General features: G+C 35.9%; 1 protein-coding gene and 1 pseudogene across 2 annotated transcripts in view; both read left to right on the top strand.

Annotated features, from left to right (window-relative positions):
* The window catches only part of EEA1 (early endosome antigen 1), a 141675-nt gene that overhangs the window by 40462 nt on the left and 77851 nt on the right, over positions 1-23362 (top strand). Inside the window, exons 3-10 of one of the 2 annotated variants that reach the window (XM_037064665.1) lie at positions 3513-3638; positions 10189-10316; positions 15839-15893; positions 15985-16050; positions 17837-17876; positions 18776-18889; positions 19475-19596; positions 20514-20669. In XM_037064665.1, coding sequence (XP_036920560.1) covers positions 3513-3638; positions 10189-10316; positions 15839-15893; positions 15985-16050; positions 17837-17876; positions 18776-18889; positions 19475-19596; positions 20514-20669 — 807 coding nt within the window. The remainder of the gene's footprint in view (positions 1-3512; positions 3639-10188; positions 10317-15838; positions 15894-15984; positions 16051-17836; positions 17877-18775; positions 18890-19474; positions 19597-20513; positions 20670-23362) is intronic. The other variant, XM_037064666.1, reaches the window with a different exon arrangement.
* Positions 6826-8723, top strand: LOC118999931 (mitochondrial antiviral-signaling protein-like; annotated as a pseudogene).

Below are 23362 nucleotides of genomic sequence, written 5' to 3'. Positions count from 1 at the left end.
TAGTTTTCTGCATACAGGTCTTTTACCTCCTTGGTTAGGTTTATTCCCAGATATTTTCTTTTTCTTTTTGCTATATCTTAAGGGAATTTTTCTTGATTTCTGCTCCTGCTGTTTCATTGTTGGTATACAAAAATGCCTTTGATTTCTGGATATTGACTTTGTATCCTGCTGTTTTGCCAAATTTATTTATTAGGTTGAGTAGCTTTTTTGGCGGAGTCTATAGGATTTTCTATGTATATTATCATGCCATTTGCAGATAATAACAGTTTTACTTCTTCCTTTCCAATTTGGATGTTTTTTTATTTCTTTTTCTTCTCTGCTGTGGCTAAGACTTCCAATGTTATTTTGAATAGAAGTGGTAAAAGTGGACGACATCCTTCTCTTGTTTCTGATCTTAATGGGCAAGTTTTCAATTTTTGGCTGCTGACTATGATGTTGGCTATAGGTCTTTCATATATGGTCTTTATTATGTTGAGGTATGCTCCCTCTATTCTCACTTTGCTGAGTGTTTTTATCATAAATGGGTGCTATACCTTGTCAAATTTTTTTCCACCTCTATTGATATGATCATGTGATTTTTGTCTTTCCTTTTGTTTGTGTAATGTATTATGTTTATTGATTTGCAAATATTGTACCATCCTTGCATCCTTGGGATGAATCTTATTTGATTATGGTGTATGATCTTTTTAATGTATTGCTAGGTGTGGTTTGCCAATATTTTGTTGAGGATTTTGCATCTATATTCACCAGCGGTATCAGCCTGTAGTTTTCTTTCTTCATTGTATCTTTGTCTGGTTTTGGGATTAGGATGATACTGGCTTTATAAGAGAGTTTTGGAGTCTTCCCTCTTCTTGGATGTTTTAGAATAGTCTATGCAGGATAGGAGTTACCTCTTCCTTAAATGTTTTGTAAAAGTCTGCTATGAAACCATCCAGTCCAGGGCTTTGGTGTGCTGGGAGTGGTTTGATTAATGCTTTGATTTTGTCAGGTGTTATTGGTCTGTTCAGGCTTTCTGCTTCTTCCTCATTGAGTTTTGGAAGATTTTATTTTTCTAGAAATTTGTCCATTTCACCTAGGTTTTAAAATTTCTTGGCATATAATTCTGCTCTGATCCTGGTTATTTCCTTCCTTCTACTTGCTCTGGGCTTTCTTTGTCGTTGTTCTTCCAGTTCTTGTAGATATAGGTTAGGTTGTTTGTTTGAAATGTTTCTATCTTCTTTAGGTAAGCCTGTATTGCTATGAACTTCCCTCTCAGGACTGCCTTGGCCATGTCCCATAAGTTTTGGGTTGTTGTGAGTTCATTTTCATTTGTTTCCAGAAACTTTTTGATTTCTCCCTTGATCCCATTCTTGACCCATTCATTGTTTAATAGCATGCTATTCACTCTCCATGAATTTGAGTGTGTTTGAGTTTTTTCCTTGAGGTTGGTTTCTAGTTTCAGTCCTTTGTGGTCTGAGAAAATGCTTGATCTGATTTCCATTTTCTTGAATTTGTTGAGGCTTGTTTTGTGTCCTATCATGTGGTCTATCTTTAAAAATGTTCCATGTGCATTTGGAAAGAATTTGTATTTTGCTTAAAATACACATGTTAAAGTCCCCTACTATAATTGTGTTGCTGTCAATATCTTTCTTGAAGTCCTCCAAGATTTTCCTTATGTATTTGATTGCTCCTATGTTGAGTTCATACATGTTTACACTGTTTGTCTTCTTGATGGATTCTTCCCTTGAGTATTTTGAAGTGTCCTTCAGTGTCTCTTTTTATGGCTCTTCTTTTGAAGTGTATTTTGTCAATGATGCCTTTTTTAAAAGAAGTATTGTTCTGTGGCTCTAGCACTTGGGACTGTGGTTGTCTGAAAGATATCCCTTTCATTATTAAAAAAACAAGAATAAAAATTGGAATTCATGTCCCTCACTTTCATCTTCTGGCTAATCTCCTTTAAGGGTATTAACAAAAGGAATAATGATATTAATGATGGTCAACATTTATTAATGTTTTCTTTGTATCGGTGCTTTGATAAACACTTTGCATATATTATGTTATTTAACTCTCATGAGACCCATAGGTAGTTTATTATTGTTATCTTAATTAACAGCTGAGGAAACTGAAGGTCATATGCTAAGTGTAGCTTTTCAATTACGTGAATCCGTGATTGAAAGCCAAGCCTAGCTCTTAACTGCTGCGCTGCCTTGCTTCCCACTTTGGAACCTTGTTCACAGTCTGGTTTCCTTCCTTGCTTTTGTCCTAAGTGACATAAGTGACTCAAGGAACATTCTAGTCTCTCAGTTCTCAATGTTATCAATGCCAGTGGTCTTTATAACCTCTTTTCTAGCTACTGAGCCATGGCAGTACCTTCTCTGCCTTATTATTAGGAAGAATAATTTTACTTGAAATGTAAGAATATTATCTCCCATTTTTTTTACCATAACTGCTTATCCTCTCAAAAACTTATCATATTTTTACTACTTAACCTTCAGCTCAGTAAGCCAGGTATTTGAGGCTTTTTATTTCCTATCTTTTCTTTCAGTCTTTAACTTTTCCAGCCCTCATTTTCTTTTCTCTTTAACCATAAATTTAATGACAGTTGGTATTAGCAAATACTTAACAATGTCTTAGGCACTGTACTAAGCATTTTATGTATTGTACTACACAATAATTGTAGGAGAATAGTTACTAATATCAGCTCCATTTTGTAGGGAAGAAACTGGCAGTAAATAAATTGATTTTCTTGTTCATATAGGTTGAGCATAAGTTAAGACTCAAATCCATATGTATTTTAAAAACCACAGTCATGGCATTATAACTTTATAACCTATTTTTCTTCACCACAGTCCTCATTTTTTGTTTAATTTTCCCTCGATACTGTTGATTTTTCTAGTCTCTGGTCTTCTACTATTCCTATCTGACAAAATTCTATACCATAGCTCAGTGTAACAGTTCACGTTTTAAAGTACAGATATTGTTAGGTATAGGGAATTGGAAAGATTGTTTTAAAATGGTATTACTTGGCTCAGAAAAGTAAAATGAAGGGCCACCTAGGAGCAATTATGGGTGTGGGCAAGAAAGGTATCTCAGACTATGGGAATATGACTAAAAATTTCTTTCATTATAAGAAATTTTGGTTAGTATATTGTATCACACAAAGGTGTTTGATATACTTACTAGACATTTCTTGATGTAAAGTAAAAGTTAACTTGCTAATAATAGCTCTCAGATAAGTAAGGATAAAGTGTCATAAATAAAAAAATAATAATCCAATTAATAATAAACACCAGGTTATTATAATTTAAAAAATGAATCAATGGCACTTTACAGCATAAGATGGGGATTAATTTTAGCAACTTTACTTTGTATAGATCTCCCATATTTTATGAAATTACTACCCCAAACTTTCCTTTACATATTCTAAAAAGAGATAATACTAATTGTTTTCCTGTCATGTCTGTTTTCATTGTCTGTATTTTATTTTATAAATAACTTTTATGTAAATCTTCCTAAAAGTTGTTATTTCACAGGGTTTCATCTGTCCATTATGTATGAAAAGATGTATAACTGCTATTGATTTGTCGGAGCATTACCAGAAAGTGCACGCTGAAAATGAAACAAGAGGACAGGAACTTCTTAATGACTCCAGTGCTACTGTGGGTCCTGTATATTTTGTTTTAGCAGCTTGGTTATGGGATGCTCAAAATAGCTTTGTTTTTCCTTGGCTTGGTGTTGTGTACCTTTTTATGCTACGAGGGAATATGGGATTGATTGCTTTAATTATGCATGCTTTAAAGAAAATTCAGTAAGAAGAGGCCCCTGGGAAGTTGGCTTGGTTTCTTTTACTGTTTGCAGCTATCTTTTGGTGAATCTGTAAACAAGCATAAAAGTTTAAGTTAGTATCTGGGCATAAATTTTGTTACAAAATTTGAAATATGTGAATGATATTTTATTTCAACAATTAAGCTATCTCTTAATTATATAGGTAATGCTTTAGTAATGAATGTATTAAAATGCTTTCGGTAAAATGCTTTGCTCTTACACAGAAAGAGGACTTTGCATGTGAGTAATTACTGTGTTTACTTGGGAAAACAGACATTAGAACCTGGGTCTACTGCAGTCTTTCTTCTGACTCTCCAGGTCTGAGAGAGATGACAGAATGACACACACCCAAATGTTTCTCAGTGGTGTGTGAAACTGGTGCATATCTAAGGCTGGGAGTGGGGTCCAGTGAGGGGAAGTGCTGTCTGTCCATTTTTAGGCTGGAAAAAAGTTCCTCTGGTGATCCTGATATATCTTGCCTTTGAAAATTACTGCAGTGTTCTAAAAAAAGAGAAACATAGCTTTTTCCCCTTCTTTTATAAATCTTAACAAAAAAATGAACATTTTTATATTAGGAAAGACAAAAATATTAGACTCACCTTTTCTCTGTGAGGCAGTTACTCATATAAGGAAATGATCTGACCAAACACTCACTTATTTAACATATTAATAGTGTAACATGTTGCCAGGTATCTTGCTAGGTCAAGGAGACAAAAGTAAAATATGATTTCTACCCCACGAAGTGTCTATGATAGATTTTATTGGCAAAAAGAGTGCAATGACTAATTTATCTTGAGGAGACACTGGAAAAACTTCACTGGGAAAAAATTAAACTGGACATTCTCTGGGGTGGTAGGAAAAACGGATGTTGGTGAAACTCGCTCAGCAGTGCTAACATAGAGGCCTAACTGATTCTTGGAACTCTGCTTAGCATTTTTCTAGTTGTCTTCCTTTCAGAAGTGTGGGTTAACTGTTCTTATTTGTAGTTCTCAAAATCGGAAGGGCCAATTTCACCTGGGTCACTTAGATAAGAACTTTCTTTTTAATTCAAAGGACATTTGGTATAACAGGGATACCGTAAGTATCAAGTTAAGTTCTTATCAGTAGGGAATCTGAGAAAGGATTGCAGATAACTGAATATAAGAGTAAAGAACTTACTGTTTTTAATCTTAGGTAAACTGTGTGTGGGTTTTTTTTTTTAAGTGGGTGAGAATTTGGAATGATTAAGGGTAATGAATATAGCTATTTTTAGTGTTTTGTTTGCTAACAGTAGCAAACAAACTTCCACTTTGGTGGAAGTTATCTACCTAACAAACTCAGTCCCCTTGAAAATAGTTTAGAAAAAATAAATAGAGGTGGAGTCTCTTAACATCCAGAAATAGTATCACAAAGTCCTTGAGCTAAAAAGATCATGTACTCTATTCATGGAGTATCACTCAGGCACTCATTCTGAGCCTATTTGACTTATTTTTTAAATGAGTGATGTTGTTTTTATTTTCATTAAGATTTTTATTTATTTATCTTTAGAGGGGGAGAGAAGGAGAGAGGGAGAGAAGCATCAATGTATGGTTGCCTCTCGTGCGTCCCCTGCTGGGAACTGGCCTGCAACCCAGCCATGTGCCCTGACTGGGAATCGAACCGAGATCCTCTGGTTCGCAGGCCTGTGCTCAATTCACTGAGCTACACCAGCCAGGGCTAAATGAAATATTGTTGTTTTAATAAGATATTCTTTAATCTAACCTTCCTATCCGTAGCTGACTAACATTGTTAGACATAGCATGCAAATAATTTTCAGAAATGATTGTTGAAAGGCAAGACAGAATGTAGGAAAAGCTGTAAAATGTGGTACAGTTATTATAAAGGGTCTTGCCACAGTTAATAGAGTGGATGACACCCAAATCAGTGATTAATAATTCATGCCTCTGAGACATCAAGCAAAGGTTTAGTATCATCTATTTAAGAAGGCGAGGAAATATATGTATTTTGGAAAGATTTATTTTTATCATTAATATATCAAAATTGGAGTTTTATTTAAATGGGCAAGCTCTAATCACATGGAAATTTTACATAGGTGGAATATTTCATAATTAAATATATATTACTGAATTTCTAAAATGTATCTTTAGGGGTGAATCAGCTCTTTCTGAATTATGAACCTGGTGGTACTTCGAAGTTTTGATAATGTGTGGCACACCATCATGCGAGCATTAGCTTTCTGGCGTCCTTAGTCTCCTAGAGCCAAACGTTGGAAGTAGAGACGATAGTCAAAGAGCCCAAATTGTGAAGACTGAAGTGTCATCAGGGTGTGGGTTCTCTGAGGAATACTCTATAATTTGTCTTCTATGTCCTAGCAGAAGTTGAGACATAAAAGAGACATGACGGCTGAATATTGTAGGGTCCATGTGTTGTTGCACTAAAGGCATTCCAGCTAGTACAGTGTAACAGTTACTGGGCAGAGTTACAAGAAGGCCACATTAAGCGTAATGTAGAGCCATTATGCAACATGGTAGTAGAAATGAGATGGTTTGGAAGAAAGAGAGTGTAACACCAGCTAGATTAACACACAAACTGGGAGCATTCATTCATTCAAAAAACAGTGCTGAGTACCAAATACCTCTGGGGCCAAATGGCATTATTCTGTTGTCCAAAGGCACATTGTCTTTGCTAGTCTCAGGAGTTTTGTAGGGGATCACTGCATTCCTTCACCTGCTGTGCCCCTGCCCTTCACTCTGGCTCTCTGATCATGACATACCTCTGTTTCCCAAACATAGCATGACTCTGTTACACCTCTTCCTGCATCTTTGGTGATGCTCCTCCATTTGCTTAGAATGTCTTTCACTTCTCACAAGTAAATGTTACTCATTCTATAGTAACTAATTCCAGTGTCTCATTCATATATGTATATGCATGTATGTATGTATATCTCATTATTTTTTAAAGCATTAACTGTTTCCACAAGCAGAGGTGGATATGCCTTCCCCTGCATGTCCACAGTTTTTCACACATGTGTGTGTTACAGCATTGTCTGGTGGTGTATGTCTGTGTCTGTATATCAGTATCTCCAATACTCAGTGAGCCTTCATTTGGCCACATGATGTACATGAATGGTAAGTGAGGATATGCTATTTGCATAATATCCAACAAAGGAGCACAATTTTTATTTATTTCTTTTTAGTTTTTTACTAAAAATAGTAAATAGTTAGTGTTCAGAGTACTTATTGCTTAGTTCAGACTCTCCCTCGGAAGGTTTGATAATCTGTAAGCTGTTAGATCTTGTCTTTTTTTTCTTCACCAAATTCTGCATTGTTAGGTTCATTCACATTTCATAAAATAAATATACAAAATAGAAAGTATATAGTATGTTCAAAATTCTACATTAGCCATTAGGGAAGCATAGATGAAAAGCTTTATGGTTGTGTATTACGTGAATGTAGTAATGAGGATAGTGTTGGAGGAAAAAGCAGTATACGCAGACAGAGAAATGGGAAGTGCCATGGTGTGTTCAGGGCCTCACAGATACCCGGTTCAGACTGTCCTGAGGAGGCCCAGTGGCCCCCTAGAGCCCTCCTCTGATGTGGCAGCCCTGAGCCCTCTGACCTCCAGTGGGCCTGAGGATCAGGACACAGAACTGGGCAGTACCCACACAGACATTTTGCCAACTGCAGTCATGGTCTTCAGCCTTACATCACCTCATGGGCCTATATCTTCGACTGTCTCCTTCCAGCCCCTGGCCTGTTCCACCCCCAGGGCAAGCTGCTTGCCTGGACCCCCCGTACCAGCTCTGTCCACTGGCACCTCTTCCTCCTCTGCAGGGGGTGCTGGTAACTAGGCTGAGGCTACCATCTGCTCCAGTGGGGTGGGGGTGCCCACAACTCTGTGACTACCAGCATAGCACCCTCCAAGGTGCCTGTCTACTCAGCATTTACCAGCACAGTGCCTTCCAACTTGCCCAACAGGTCAGAGCCTCCTGGTATAATGCCCACTAATGTGCCCACCAGTCTACCACCATCCAAATCAACACAATACATGCTGGCACAGCACCGCCCAAGGAATGTACCAAGGTTTGCTTGGTGGCTGAACACAGGTTTCCCACAAGCTTGGTGCCCAATAAGGTGCCTGCTAATGTAGCACCCACCATCGGGAGCAGCAATAGACCCATGGAGGAGACACCAGTGTCTCCAGTGCCCACAGGTTGTGCAGACAGAAGCTCTGACATTTGGGGCTCAAGGGCAGAGCTGAGCAAACCAGACAGGCTGTTTTCCCAGGACAGCCAGCTATTCTCTGGCTGGTCTGTGGACTTTGCCATCAGCTGTGACTCCTTGGGCCCAGAACCTGACAGTGCCTCAGAGGAGAATGAGTATGTGTTGGTCAGTGGCCTGACATCCATATGGCTGAGGGTCATATGGAGGAGGAGTCCCTGCTTGTTAGGATGGCGCCATGGGCTTCATGGCCTGGGGTGGCTGCTGCTGGGGCACTCCTGTCCACACTCCCGGCTGTGTTGTGCCAGTGGTGCCTGCTCCAGTGAGGCCCCTCTAGCCTTCCCACCATGCATCTGCTCCCTTCCCCTCCATGTTTGTCCTTAGCCGCAGAGTTGGTCCCACCCACCTTGTCCCTTTCTTGGGGCTAGCAGAGGCTGGGTTAGAGGGGACTCAGGCCACGGCCCTGGGTGGAGGCTGTGCCATCACCAACTGTGTCCTAGGAGGCAACATTTATATCCCAGCTGGTGTGCTTTGCAGCTCCCTTACCATCCTTGGATTTCTGGGCTCAGAGTTGGCCTGTGCTCTCCAGACCTGCTACCTAGCAATCTGGGTTGCTACCTTTGTCCTCTGGAGGAGGTGCCTACATCCAGGCCTTATTTCTGTTTGCCCAAGTCCATGGAGCAGGAGGTGCCATTGAAGAGTACGGAGGGTTAGCAATACCCACCCGTACCCCGACTCCTGTCCTCCCGTCCCTGGCAGCTGACAGCAGATGTCCAGGAAGGGAGATCCACAGGACCTCACCCCTGGCCCCTTGCAGTGAAGCCTGAGGCTGTTGCCCTACCCCAGAGAACACCAGAACTGCTTCTGGTCCTCCACTCATGCCAGGCAAGGGTGGGGAAAAGATCTGGAGGTTCCTGTGGACCCCTGGGAAGCCTGAGACAGCTACCAGGCCTGACGATACCCCCTGAAGCCTAGTTTCCTTACCCCTCTTCTCCTCTTTCCCTTCCTCCTGGTCCCCATCCCCATGCAGATTGGGGAGGGGCCCTTTGGGTTGGGGAGGGAACCTTCTGAACAGAACTCAGGTTGAAGTTTAGACTTCAGCTTGACCCCCTCCTAGGCTCTGTGGCCTGGGCAGGTGATTAGGCTTCTCTGGTCTTGTTCCCGACATGAGCCATGATGCTCATTCTTCACTGGGTTCTAATGAGATTGAAACATACAGGTGTTTGTCAAGTGCCTGGCCAAGAGCAGGTAGCCACTAAATGCTTCTCTCTCCTCTCCCCTGCCCGCCATAGTAGAAATGATGGCAGGAGAGGCAGAGTGCCCCATCGGTAAGGGTGCAAGTCGGCAGCCTAGGGTAGCCTAGGCCTGAATCCCGCTCTGCCTCTGATCACTCCGTGCTCTTGGGCAAGGTGTTAACCTCTGTGGCCCTGTTTTCTTAGCTGTGAAAGGGGTATGAATTGTAAAATAATAAGTAAATAAATAAGTATATATAAAAAAGGTACTTCACTATTTTAGTATTGTTGAAGCATGCTGTATGGAGAGAGTTGTCAAAAGATCATTGGGGGGATAGTCATGCAGGATTGGGTACCCCGTAACCATTTAATAATTCTGGGATTAGTTAGAAGTTTTTTCTATTCTATGGGTCTGTATATTAATTTTAGGCTTTTGCAGTATTTATATTAGGGTAGTGAGAAATTTACTTCTCAACCATTGTAGATACTCTGGTAGTTATGAGTTATATATTATATTACCCATTTCCTCATTCAGTGATGATAATGCTTCATGTTCTTAATTTTATTGTTTTCATTCCTATGAAGTAGATTGGAGCAGAGATTATTTTATTGATGGGGATATCTAGAGAGAGGGAGGATACAATGACATATATTTTCTACTAGTCTTCCAAATTAGAACTTATTTCTCAGATTAGAATTGTATACTCTAGCCACTAAGTTATTCAACCTAAAAAGTGGTTGTAAGGGATTTCTTTATATTTTATAAACTCCAACCAGAAGAGACAGTGATGTACCTTTGTATAAAACCAGAATTTGGGGTTAATACCAAATTATAACATACTTATTGGCACCATTGTGTGAATAAGACACTTGACTATATTTCATAATATACAAATAATTATTTTGTAATATTAAACACTATTTTGAAATATTTTTTCTGCCTTTTTCTATAGGGTTTCATATGTCCCCAGTGTATGAAATCTCTCGGATCTGCTGATGAACTTTTCAAACACTATGAAGCAGTTCATGATGCTGGTAATGATTCAGGCCATGGAGGGGAGGCTAATCTTGCTCTGAAGCGGTAGGTATGGCATAATAATTTTGAAGTGTAATGTTATGAACATGTGTAATGTCACTGTTTAAAGATGAATAGTTGGTTTGTGAAAATAGCAGTATTTTTATGTGATTTAATTTGTCTATCCTCTGCATGGCTTTTCTCTTTTACTATTGTAACCTTTTCTTGCCCAGCAATGATCTGTATTAGCATCTAAAGTATGGTCCAGAAGTTATGTTTTTAATGGGGATTGCAAGTTATCAAAAGATGGTTAAGTTATATGTATCATGTTCTGTTTAATAAATAATGATATGCTTTGTTTAGAAGATTTTACGGTAAGTTTTTAAAATAATAAATATAGCAAAGAGTTAAAATTTCAGAATTATTTTCAAAAATTTCTTTTGTAATTACCAATTTAATAGTAAACACACATATACATTCTGCTTTTTGACAATTTTGCCTCACCATTTTAAAAATTAAATTAAAGTAACATATAATTGCTTAGAATAACATTCGGCAATATAACTTTGCTTTTTTTTTGCTATTGGTGAGAACTCTTGTCTTATACCACCACTAAGGAAGCAAGTTTGATTTCATTCTACTTGTAAAATTTTTTTTCATGCTTCTCTTAAAAACAAAAAAGGATGCCTTTTGCTTAATCTGCTATAACACAAAGAACATCATGTAAAGAAAAAACATTATGATCACAATAACTCTGGTTGTTAGATAATATAGAACTATAAAATATGACTGTTTTAACTTATTAAAATATCCGGGAAAACCAGTGCTTTTCAGAAGTATGAATCTTCTCTTTTACTTGATTGTTAACGCTCTTTAGTATTTTTATGTGTGAGTTAATAATTTTGAGTACAACTTTTGTCATTTGTTAGGAAATTTATATAAAATATGTACTTGAAGCACATTATAAATGTATATATATATATATATATATGTATATGTATATATCAATTTAACAGTTGCTTTTTCAGCTATAAATTAGTGCCAATATATGATCTTTCAACATAAAATTATCCACAGTCTATACTTATTTTTGCTTTTTCTAAAAAAAGATTTTATTTATTTACATATAGAAAGAGGGGAAGGGAGAGATAAAGAAAGGGAGAGAAACATCAATGTGTGATTGCTTGCCTCTTACGTGTGCCCACCCGGATACCTGGCTTGCAACCCAGGCATGTACCCTGACTGGGAATTGAACTGGTGACCTTTAGGTTTGCAGGATGACGTCCAACTCAGTGAGCTACACCAGTCAGGGCTATTTTTGCTCCTTAACTGTCATTTAATGTTTAGCAAGTCAAGGCCTGGATTCTGCCCTACCATTCTCCTGAAACTTCCTTCAAAGGCTAAGAGTAACCTGGATTATTTTCAGGTTTTATTGTGTATGAGGAAGAAATTTTCCTTTACCTTCCTAGGTTATTTTGGCTGGTCTAATAATTAAATCTACTTGAGCTGGATTAACAAGAGAAAATGACCAAATTTAATTACATATGTACTTATGCGAACACTATATATGTGAAAGAGTTAGACACACCACATGCGTGAGAGTTTCAAATATAGAAGGGTAAAAATGAGTGCCTCATTTTACCCTTTCTCATTTACCCTTTTACTCATTTCATCTCACCAAATGAGATGAGGTGCCTTTAAGGTTTCAGAGGGGAGGAAGGTCATTCCTAGGATAAAAAGAGCAGATATTGAGTAATTAGAAGTTTTCCCTGCCCTAGGTCCTAAAAAGTTATTTCTGGTGATAACTTTTGCGGGCGAGTCCTCAGTTTAAATTCTTTAAGGGAACAGTGCAGTTTCTCTTGAGCCTGTAAGATCTCCATTGCCTTCAGCTCAAAATAATCCCCATGCCAAAGTAATACATCTTGGGGAGGCCTGTTGCGAATCCCTTTGGTATCTTACTTGACTTCTGTTTTGGTTCTCTATTTCCTTGTAACAATTCACCCAAGATTTAGTGGTTTAAAACTATAACAGTTTATTATTTATGATTTGGGGGGTTGACTGGATGGTGCTTTTGCTGTAAGTGGTATAGACTGGGGGACTGGGAAGGCCAAAAGATCCAAAATAGCCTTAAATTCATTGCTGGGAATTGATGTTGGATACTGGCTGGAAGCTCGGCTGGGACTATATGTCAGGGGCCTTAGTTCTACTTACAGGCTTCTTCACGTGGCTGCTTGGACTTAACCGGCCAGCAGTTGTGTTCTGAGGAGAATTTCAAGATGAAAGAATAGAAGCCGCCCGTTTTCTTCAGGCCTGCCTTTGCAAGTGTCAGAGCCTCACTTAAGCCACATTCTGTTGGTCAGAGTGCCACAGCGGTCGGTACTCTGGAATCTGAGGGCTGGCTCAGTTTCAAGAGGCCAAGAAGCAGACTCTGTCAGTAGAGAAGTGGCTTCTGCAGATGTGAAGGGAAGAACTTGGTGGCGGCCATCTTTCTGGATTCTCTACCACAGTCTCTGCAAAGTGTGACTTTGCTTACTCTCTTCTTTCTACTCATCTGAGATAACATACAGTTGTGATTATTCTTTCTTGATCTGTTTTGTGTTCTCATCTTGCTCTATATCCACACCCATGACTTCCTCCTAAACTACATCTCCAGCATAGAATTATTTTCTGGGATACCTACTAGGTATCTTCACATAGATGTTCCAAAGAAACATCTCACTATTGACATTTTGTAAACAGGGGTTATTGTGTTTACTTTAAACCTACTCATTATCTACCTCTTCTGGTGAATGGCAGTATTATCTTTCCACCCAGTTACTAAAGCCAGAAAACTGAATTTGCTTATTTTTACATACCTGCCTCTGCTTCGCCATCTGACCTATTACAAAGTCTAGGTAATTCTGTCTCCCTTAGGGGTACTAGCCTTATTGGTGTGATCACTTTATGAGGTATATAAATGTCTTATCACTATATAGTAAACCTGAAACTAATATAATATTGTGTGTCACCTATAATTAAAAAATTCTATCTCCTGAACAGCTCTCATAACCTTTTCCATATTTAGTGCTGCAGCTTATTTTAGGCTTTATCTCTCACTCAAAATAATTTTTTCAGCATTTACAGTTGGCTCTCTTCCTTCAGTCTTGTACCTCTCCAATGAACTCTATATTGCTTCCAAGGTAATAATCTTAAGGCACAAATTTGATTGCTGTTGCTCTAAGTAGTAATTTTCACTACTTTATCTCTTACTGTATCTGTTCTCATTTTTCTATATCTCTGCAGTTTCTGACAATTAATCCTTCCCCTCACTAACACAGTGGATAACATGTGACTGTGGGCACCTCATGTTTTTTAGATCAAAAGCCCACATGAGTTGGGTGGGTCATGAAACCTTTTTGTTTTAAAGGTCTTTGTTTATCACTTTACATGTGGATTTTATCAACATCAATTACATATTTGAAACCTGATGCATTAATAATTTTGTGGAGACCAGATTTTTAAAATGAATGTATGGATAGTATATACAGAATGCAAAGTTCAAATGATTCAAGAAGTTATATGGTAAAAATGTATTCCTTGCCACTCTTTTCTCTCGCCTCTTACTGTTTACCAGTTTCTTGCATATACTTTCAGAAATAGTCTATACCTATATACCCATATGCTTACATCTGTATACAAATAAAAGTATTTAAATTTCTGTAATTACATAAAAGAGCAGTTGTACAATATTCAGCACCTTTTATTTCTCTGAGTATCTTATGAATTGTTTCACATAAATGCTGATAAAGCTGTTTCACTTTTTTAAGTGACAGCATGGAATTTTATCATTCTTCTATTGATGATCATTTAAGGTATTTCCAGTGTTTTGCAGTTACAAATGATATGATATATACCCTTGTGGGTGTATCATTTATACGTGAATGAATATATCTGTAAGGTAGATTTCTAGAAGTGGAATTTTTGGACAAAATTTCTCTTTAAAATTTTAATAGATGTTGCCAATTTTCTTGTACACATATCCCAAGATGTTTTATGTTATATATTAGAAGATTCCCTGTTGTAGGCAAATTACTTCCACAAATTTGTTGAAGTGGCACTTTAAAAAAGACTAGTTGGAGCAGGTGAGGCTACCAAGTTTAGAAGCTGAATTGGAATTATTCTCCTTGGAATTTCGTTACATTTTATGTGAGCCATTTAAGTATTCTGTTATTATTTTCTTTCCTCATCATTTTAGTTTATACATAGAGTTGGAAGATCACTTAACTGTAGAGAAAACTTAAAACGCATCCACAGTTTTCCATAAACATGTGAAGACTAAGTGTCCTACATTAAGTGTCTTCATGTGATTTCCACACATGAGGTTAGTTGGTAGAGCCACATGGGAGAGAGGGAGCTGTGGGGGGGACACGCACACACACGTGCCGGAAAGGAAGGCTAATGAAAATTTTACAAGAAAACAAATTTTAAGAATCAACAAAAGCAGGATTTTGTTATTGAACTTTACTTTTGTATTAAAAAGATTGTAGACTTTCTCTCAGAGTTTCTATCATGAAGCCCTGCAAGGTAGAAGTTGCCACTATCTTTTTATCTGTTTTTATTTGTATCATAGAACTGATGATAGTCTATTACTCTTACATATTTACATGTTCACTTCTCCCATTAGTTTGAACAACTTGAGGGTCTAGAATAGACAACAAATGTCTGTTGAATAATGAATGAATTCCTTACTTATGAATGGCTATAAAAGTTAGAGGACTAATTTCTCCATCTTTTGCGTTTCTCTTAGTTGTCAATTTTCTTTCTTTTTCACTATTAACCTTATTTCACATATCAAGCTGACTCTATCTCTGCCCTCATTCTAGAGAAGAATTCTCCTATCAATATGTTTCATTGTCTTTTACCTTGCTGATAAATGCTTGTGCCGATGTGGACTTGGTCTTCTCCTCATTAGAAATGACCTTGTTCTCCTGTTCCCTTCATCCTAGAATCAGTTCATTTGAGGACTTGTAATGAACTCGTTTCAGTTCTTGTGTCTTCTACCATGGCAGCCATTAGTAGTGGCAAGGGACAAGGAGAATTGTGTGTGTGTGTGTAAGAGATTTATAATCCAAAGGGAAGATATGTTCAAATATCTAGAAGGACAATTCCAAAAGTATTTTATCATGGAATTTTTCTTGCATTAGGGCCTAGCGTGGACCTTGGCTCAGCATTCTTTTTCATACTGACTCTTAGGTGAGGGAAACAATGTGAGAAGTTTCCACAGGGAACAGCATGTCAAACTTAAAGAACAGAACTAAGTGAATGAGGGGGACAGTGATAAGGCAGGGACTAGATGGTGCAGATTTTATATTTCTTGTTAATGAGTTTAGATTTTATGCTAACTGCAATAGGAAACCATTGGTGCTCGTTGTTGGTAAATTAATCCACTACGTATAAAATCTATAAGAGCCTTTATTTTTTTTAAATTGAGAAAACTAGAATATCAATATATAGTCACTAGCTGTGATTTGTTAAGAGAGCAGGTTGTTAATTAAACAACATTAACTATTAATTCTCCATCCCCCCACTCCTACCCCAAATATGTTTAGAGATGATGTAACACTACTTAGACAAGAGGTCCAGGACCTACAGGCTTCACTTAAGGTAAGGTTAAAAAGGATTATATTTGTTTATTTTCAGTGTTTCAGGTAATAAATCTTTTAAAATTCGCTAATTAAATTTTTTTTCCCTTTAGGAAGAAAAATGGTATTCAGAAGAATTAAAAAAAGAATTAGAAAAATTTCAAGGGCTGCAGCAGCAAGTAATTGTTTTTAAATGCTTGAAGTGTATTTATTAGTTGATTGTTGTCATTGTTGAAAATTAAGCATAATGCTTTTTCTGTAAGCAGGTGGCCTGATAGAAACAAGTTCCTAATTTGTTTCCTGTGTTTAATAGCCAACACGTGTATGGGAATGAGAGGTGTAACTTCTTAAAGGTGCTGTGTTAAAAATCAGGATTTTTTTTATACCAGGGTGCATTATTTTATTCTAACAATGTACCTCAATGGTAAAAACAATGCAGGTTTAAACAATAGTGAAACTCTTTAAAGCATTTGTGGTCGTGACAAGTTGGAAATGACTAAAATGTGTGTTAAGGGAAAGAACTATTATTAATTGTTACAGTGAAAGGTATTTGAAAATGTGGGAAACTTGTATTAACAATGTCAGGTTTTGAAAACAGAATAAAATATTTGTATATGTGTGTGTATACACACCAACATGTATATATTATATGACTTTAACCACCTAAAAGTAGTACTAGAAAACACAAGAAAATCACTGTGCTGTCAAAAACCGGTTGTCTCCAAGTAAGATTCTTTTAATATCCTGATTCTTTATAGTTCAGTGTATTTTCTAAGTAAATATCTTAACCAATTATGATTTTTATACTAAAATTATATTGACTTCTATACTAAAATGATATAAATTGCATAAATAATTGTAGAATAATGAATTTTACTGAATCTATATATAGTTTTCATTTGTAAGAATAAAATGAATACCTTTCAACAATAGTTTTAATATTTTCATAAAGTAATTAGTGATCTCTTTGCAGATTATCTGAGCATATTGTGACTCTCAGTCAGTCCTTTTGCCTTTTAATCTTTTCACCAAAATTTGTCCTTTGAACTAGAAAAGACAAAAACAAATAGGTGGATAACAAGGTTAACTGAGGTTGCATTACAGAGGTTTGTAATCATCTAAAATACTTGTAGATCAATTACTCATCTTTTACATGGATGCCATTAACAGATGATCTGTATTATCGTCTGTACTTGAAAACAGACAGGAAGTTCCTAACTACATTTGAGATGACTATTTCATATTTAATAAATTAAATAAATTTTCCATAGTGCAAGGTATAAATTGACTTTGGGAGATTTACCTTTGGGGAAAAATGTGTTTGAAATATTGATGATTCTTAGCAATGATAATGTCCAAATCCAATGAATAGGAAAAATCTAGATGTATTATGAGATACTTTATCAAACACTAATCAGATGTGAATAACTTTTTAGTATATGGAAATAATGATGAAGCAGTATATTATTTTGTTCTAATGCATGTGATAAATTAAATGTTATGGAATATATTCTTTATTTTTGCTTTTTTAAAAAACGGTTTATAATCCTGAATTAAAAGTTTATGCTTTTAGAGCCATTTTTTAATAGTGATAGTTCCATGGCGTGTTTATCTTATGCTAATTTTTGAATATAGGATTGAATCTTGCCTATTAACTTATTTGCTTTAGAATCTATTTAGTTGTAATAATTTATGTTTATTTATTACTGAATTTATGGAATTTAAGATGCCATGTATGGCAAGAAACAGTAATTTCTTATATGTTAACATAAAAACATTTTTAGAACCAGTGAGCTGCATTTAAATTATTATGCCAATGTGCCTAGTGTTATCTTAGAGATATGGAAGAATGTGAGTAGGCCAAAATTTAACTTTTATCAAAAGCTTCTTACTTACCTGACAGATTGTGTCTTTCAGAGATGTTTTTTAACATTGTATTTGTCTATGTCTTATGTTTTCTTTGAGGAGTCTAAACCTGATGGATTGGTGGCCGATTCATCAGCAGGTAACTTTACTTAAAGCAGCTATTTCATTTTTCTTTTATGTCTTTCTCATTCTTCTTTTCTTACCTTTTTCTTTTTCTCTTATGCCTGCTATATATGATTTTTGTTTTGTGGTTATACACTATGGCTCTAAAATAGTGATGATAACAATAATATTCTAAGTTTGCAGTGCTTGTTACCTGTGAACTCTCTAATTTAATCAGTGTACTGAAGTGTTAATGTTTTTTTTTATTATATTATGAAGTTATAAACTTCTGGATTACCTTGATATGGTTGTTTAATGAAAAGTTAAATCTGTTATCAAAGAGTGATGTAATCTTTTTCTCTTAAAATGATGAAACTAGCATCTTTGAAACTGACTTTAATTGGAGGAATGCTCAATGAATCAAAATTATTTGTGAGGTTAATTTTGTCCATATTTAATTCCCTCTAAAGTCCCTTTTTTATGAGAATTGGGATCTTTATGAAGTATTATGAGAATGAAGTACTTGATTGCCTATTTTAAATGATTATTTTACTTCAGACCTTGATTATTTTTCAACCATTTCTCATTTTTTTCACATTATTACAAATTTTTTTTCAGAGAAGCAGAATACATGTGTTCCTTTCTAGTCAGTTGAAAGATATAGGGACATAACTATGAAACATGAAATCAAAATAATTTTTAAAGGAATACTTATAGATTATTTGGGTGTGATGTTAAATACTTCTTTCATTTATTTTACATGTTTGTAAATTATGACTTGTGCCTTAAATAAACCATATGCTTAATTCTTAAAATATGAAGATACTCATAAGGGTAACAGACATGTTAATTGTTTTTAACTAGTGCAATGATTATGATATAAGTTAGCTAATGTAAATAACATTGTATTTGAATAAATGCTATACTTTTTGGTAGAACTTTACTCTTTGGAACGACAGTTAGAAGAAGCCCAAACAGAAAATTTTAATATTAAGCAAATGAAAGACTTATTTGAGCAGAAAGCAGCACAACTTGCCACTGAAATTGCAGGTAAATTGAATAAAATTTTTTTAGCTGATGTATTAGGTTTATTTATTTTTTGCCATTATATATCCTAGAAATAAACATTGTATTTTTAGTGATAAAGTATGTGTTATAGACTATGGTGGTTATTACTGCAATTTAGTAACATAATTGCTATGTAAATTATTTTGTTTGTCCTCCCACCTGCTCCCTTCAAAGGACTGATTTTCTCTGTTGAATTTGTCTTGAATTGGGTGGGGAGGATAGCTTAAAGGTTAACAAAGAGCATTTTGAAAATGTTGAATAACATAGTGTATATAGATTTAACCTTTGATTTATACTATCATTTACATATATTATTTACTAACTACATACTTTAGGTAAAATATTATATATGACTAAATATACACTAATACTCTATTTAGTAGGATACTATATATACAAACATTAGATTTTTTAAAGCTCATTTAATGTAATCATAAGTATACTTTTATTAGGTTATTTAAGGAATGTGAATTTGAATTAAGTGATATATAGATATGTACTACAATGTACAGAAATTTCTAAAACTGTCTTCTAGAGTTAATCTCATGAAACATAATCTTTGTTTAGATATAAAGTCAAAATATGATGAAGAAAGGAGTCTTCGAGAAGCTGCTGAACAAAAAGTGTCACATTTGACAGAAGAATTAAATAAAGAGGCAACTATAATTCAAGATCTGAAGACTGAACTGGTAATTTACAAACCATTTATTAGAATGTATTTTATAATATTCTAAATTAAAAATGAAATACCTGCTGTGATGAAAAAAATTTAAAATAAAGCTTGAATAAAATGGAGGAAATAAAATTCCCTGTAGTTCTTCTTCCACCTTCATATATACTATATACAATTTTTTAAAAGCAAAATGGAATTTTGTGATACGTAATCTATTACCTTAACATTTTTGTTGTTTGTATCTCAGCATCATCTGTCTTTTTAGTAGTGTCTGTATTTCCTATCCTGGTCTTCCCTTGCACTTTAGTTTTATAAACGCACCTACTTTAGGATACTTCTAGTTGCATTTCTAGCTTTTATTTTAAATTCAATTAAGTATAACATCAAGTCATTGTATTTTCTCCATAATTGTATTTCTGTCATTGGTACTGTACATCTTCAATACTTACCAGGTTTAACAGTCTTGGATCTGTTTTTGACTCTTTTCTGTTCTTTATTTAGCACTCAATAAGTATATAAATGAATGAATCAACTATATTCAACCTACAACAAACCATAATTATGCTTACATCTGTTCCTTCTTCATTTTTATTACCAGTTTCTTAGGATGGAAAATGAAGGAATGTAAACATTTATTAAGTGATTGTTATGACTAATGGGTGTAGTTTGTGAAAAAAAGGAAAGCAAAGAAAGCCTTAAGGATAATTGGGAATTTTGCTATGTTGCACTTGGAGTGCTAATACTATTAAATATAAGACAGAATGGGAAGAGGAGATGGTTATTATGGGAAGAAATTTGTGTGATGTTCAGAGTTCAGTAATTGATATTAAAGATTGTTTTCATTTCAATTTCTTTGTGGTGGAACCATTTAAAATGTTTATTATTTTAGTTTTTCACTAAAATTTTTAGGTAATGTGTGTTGTTGCTTCACAGCTTCAGAGACCTGGTATAGAAGATGTTGCTGTGTTAAAGAAAGAACTAGTTCAGGTTCAAACACTAATGGATAACATGACCTTGGAACGTGAGAGAGAATCTGAAAAACTCAAAGATGAGTGCAAAAAGTTACAAGCAGATTGTGCTAACTCAGAGGTAATGCAGTTCAGTGCACTTAAATGTGATTGACATTACCTTGTTTACACTGTTGAAATAATCAAGATTTGAGATTTTTCTGAGTGACCTATCAAAATAGTATTCGCCTTTCTTTCATTTACTCTGAGTAATATTTGTATAGAGTTAGTATGGACTGAGAGTTAATATTTTTGTTTCTGCTTTATGTAGCTATATATGTTGAGAGGAATGTTTGCTTAAAAGTGTATTGTGCTATTTAATGAATGATGTATATGTGTAGAGATAATACTTAAAATTATATGTGCTGCTGGCTAGTCAGTAAGTGGTAATCGAGCTTATTTCAGTTAAGCCAGGGGTAGAGGAAGCATCTCTGGTAACGGATTCACTACTCTTGCTCGATGGTATAGGAGTTCATGTTTCTTCAAAAGTCAGCCGTTCCAGTGAGTTCCCTGCGACTTACACGCACAGGTTCCAGGTCTCCTGCGGAATCACATGGGATGAATCCTTCCTTTTTTACCTCAGGAGGGATTTGAAGGCCATTATTTATTTAAAGGTTTCATTTATTTATTTATCTATCTATCTATCTATCTATCTATCTATTTATTTATTTATTTAGAAGGAAGGGAGGGAGAGAAACATTGATATGTGAGAGAAACATCCATTGATTGCCTCTCATATGCCTCCAACTGGGACCAGACCCACAATCCAGGCATGTGCTCTGACCATGAATCCTGAATTGAACCCATGGCCTTTCGCAGGATGACGCTCAACCAGCTGAGCCATGCTGGTCAGGGCAAGGCTGTTTATGTTTACTCTGAGATTTTTCTCTTCCAGGATAAACATTCTCAGTTCCTTCTGTAATTTGTCACATGGCATTACTTTGGCCTTTAAATCTCTTATATAATTATGTCAGCATATGAGCTCTAGAATGTGTAATAAACATATTTGCATAAAAATACTGGCTTTTATCCTTTTTACTATATTATAGGAGGTATTGTTATGACTATATTATTTGTAGTTCTTAAACTGGGAAAAGGGAGAAAAAGTGGGAACAACTGTATTGGCATAAACAAAAAATTTTAAAAGACAAAAATTTAGGGAAAAACTAAATTATAGTGATCTTTTAATTTGTCTTAGAGTTTTTAAAGTAGTGATCTAAAAGACACTCTGTTCATATTTGGTAATATATTAGTGAGCTATGGAGTATAAATATCAACTAATGCCCTCTTTTACTTCTTCGTATATCTTATCAGTGGGGGAATGGTGAAAGTTTATGCATAGAACACGCATAGGCATGTGAGGCTTTATGATGCTTAACCCTTCAGATTTTAAAGTTTATGAACTTCAGGTACAGATTTCCCAAAAATGATCTTCATAGCCCAATAACAAACACACAATCCCACACTTTTCCCATCAATTCAAGGAGTTCATGAACTTATCAAAGATGCTCAAAAGCTCTTAATGTGTAATCAAGTAGAGGCTGAACCAAACATGTCTCCACGTGGGCCCCGGCCTTCAGGGTCCATGTGTTGTGGCTGCGATGAACAAATGCACACAGACTACAGAAGTCCTATGAAGAAAAAGGAATGGCATGGCCGCTCTCTAAGTGAGAGAGAGGACCCCAATCCCTTCCTGGGCAGGCTTTTATTGCTTTCCTGGGTACATTACATCGGGGATGGTCCTCATTTACTATGCACAGGTTCACTGTAGGTGACTACCTTTTACAGATAACAAAGGAAAGAATGTTGCTAATTACTTCAAAAAAAAGGAATGTTTGCAAATCAAGGGGAAAAGTGGTTTAACTGGTTACACTCCATACTTGGGAGGTTTAGCACAGACTTTAGGAAGTTACTTTAAAGATATGCAGTAAACATTTGTGCCTCAATCCAGGGTGAGAGAGTTTTAGCAAAAGCAAGCCTCATAGCAGCCTAGGTACAATGCAGGCCTGATTCCCCAAGGGAAAACCTATCTGTGGGTGTGGGCTCTGTGTGCCAACTTGCTCCTGATTGGTTTTCTGAATCAGGGGCTGGGCTACATTCTTCATACCACCTGAAATGGCTCCCTATAATGTCTCACAAGGAAAATCCTACTTAGATAATGCTAAATTAGAAATACTTGAACCTGGATGAATCCAGTCATTCTTTGCTTCAATAAGAATTATTTTTGACTAAATTTGCCTGCCTACTAGTATTTCTCAAATTAAAAAAATACTCTTTTGGCCCTGGCTGGTGTAGCTCAGTGGATTGAACACAGGCCTACGAAGCAAAGGGTTGCTGGTTCAATTCCCAGTCAGGGCACATGCCTGGGTTGCAGGCCAAGTCCCCCAGTAGGGACCACATGAGAGGCAACCACACATTGATATTTCTCTCCTTCTCTTTCTCCCTCCCTTCCTCTCTCTCTAAAAATAAATAAATAAAATATTTAAAAAATACTCTTTTGATTAAAAATTCTTTTAACATTATTTTAAATTTTAAGACAAATGCAATAGTATGACTAAAATTTAATCAGAGCAATGGCAGCTTTAGAATATGTCTGTTTTGAAGTGCAGTGCTCTCTGACCTTTTCTAGCTGAGAATTATGGTATTATAGTTACACAAGTAGAATTTGAACAAGGAGAAGAAATGTGTATGTGTACATATGTACACACACTTGCACTTTGGGGAAAATGTATGTGGGAAAATATTTTTGAGAAATATTTTACTTAAGAATTATAC

This window comes from Sturnira hondurensis, unplaced genomic scaffold (genome assembly GCF_014824575.4).
Source record: "Sturnira hondurensis isolate 20B ecotype Veracruz unplaced genomic scaffold, ASM1482457v3 Scaffold0015509, whole genome shotgun sequence".
Classification (NCBI taxonomy): domain Eukaryota; kingdom Metazoa; phylum Chordata; class Mammalia; order Chiroptera; family Phyllostomidae; genus Sturnira; species Sturnira hondurensis.
The sequence above is the reverse complement of the archived record's forward strand: the minus strand, read 5'-3'. Positions and strand labels throughout refer to the sequence as shown.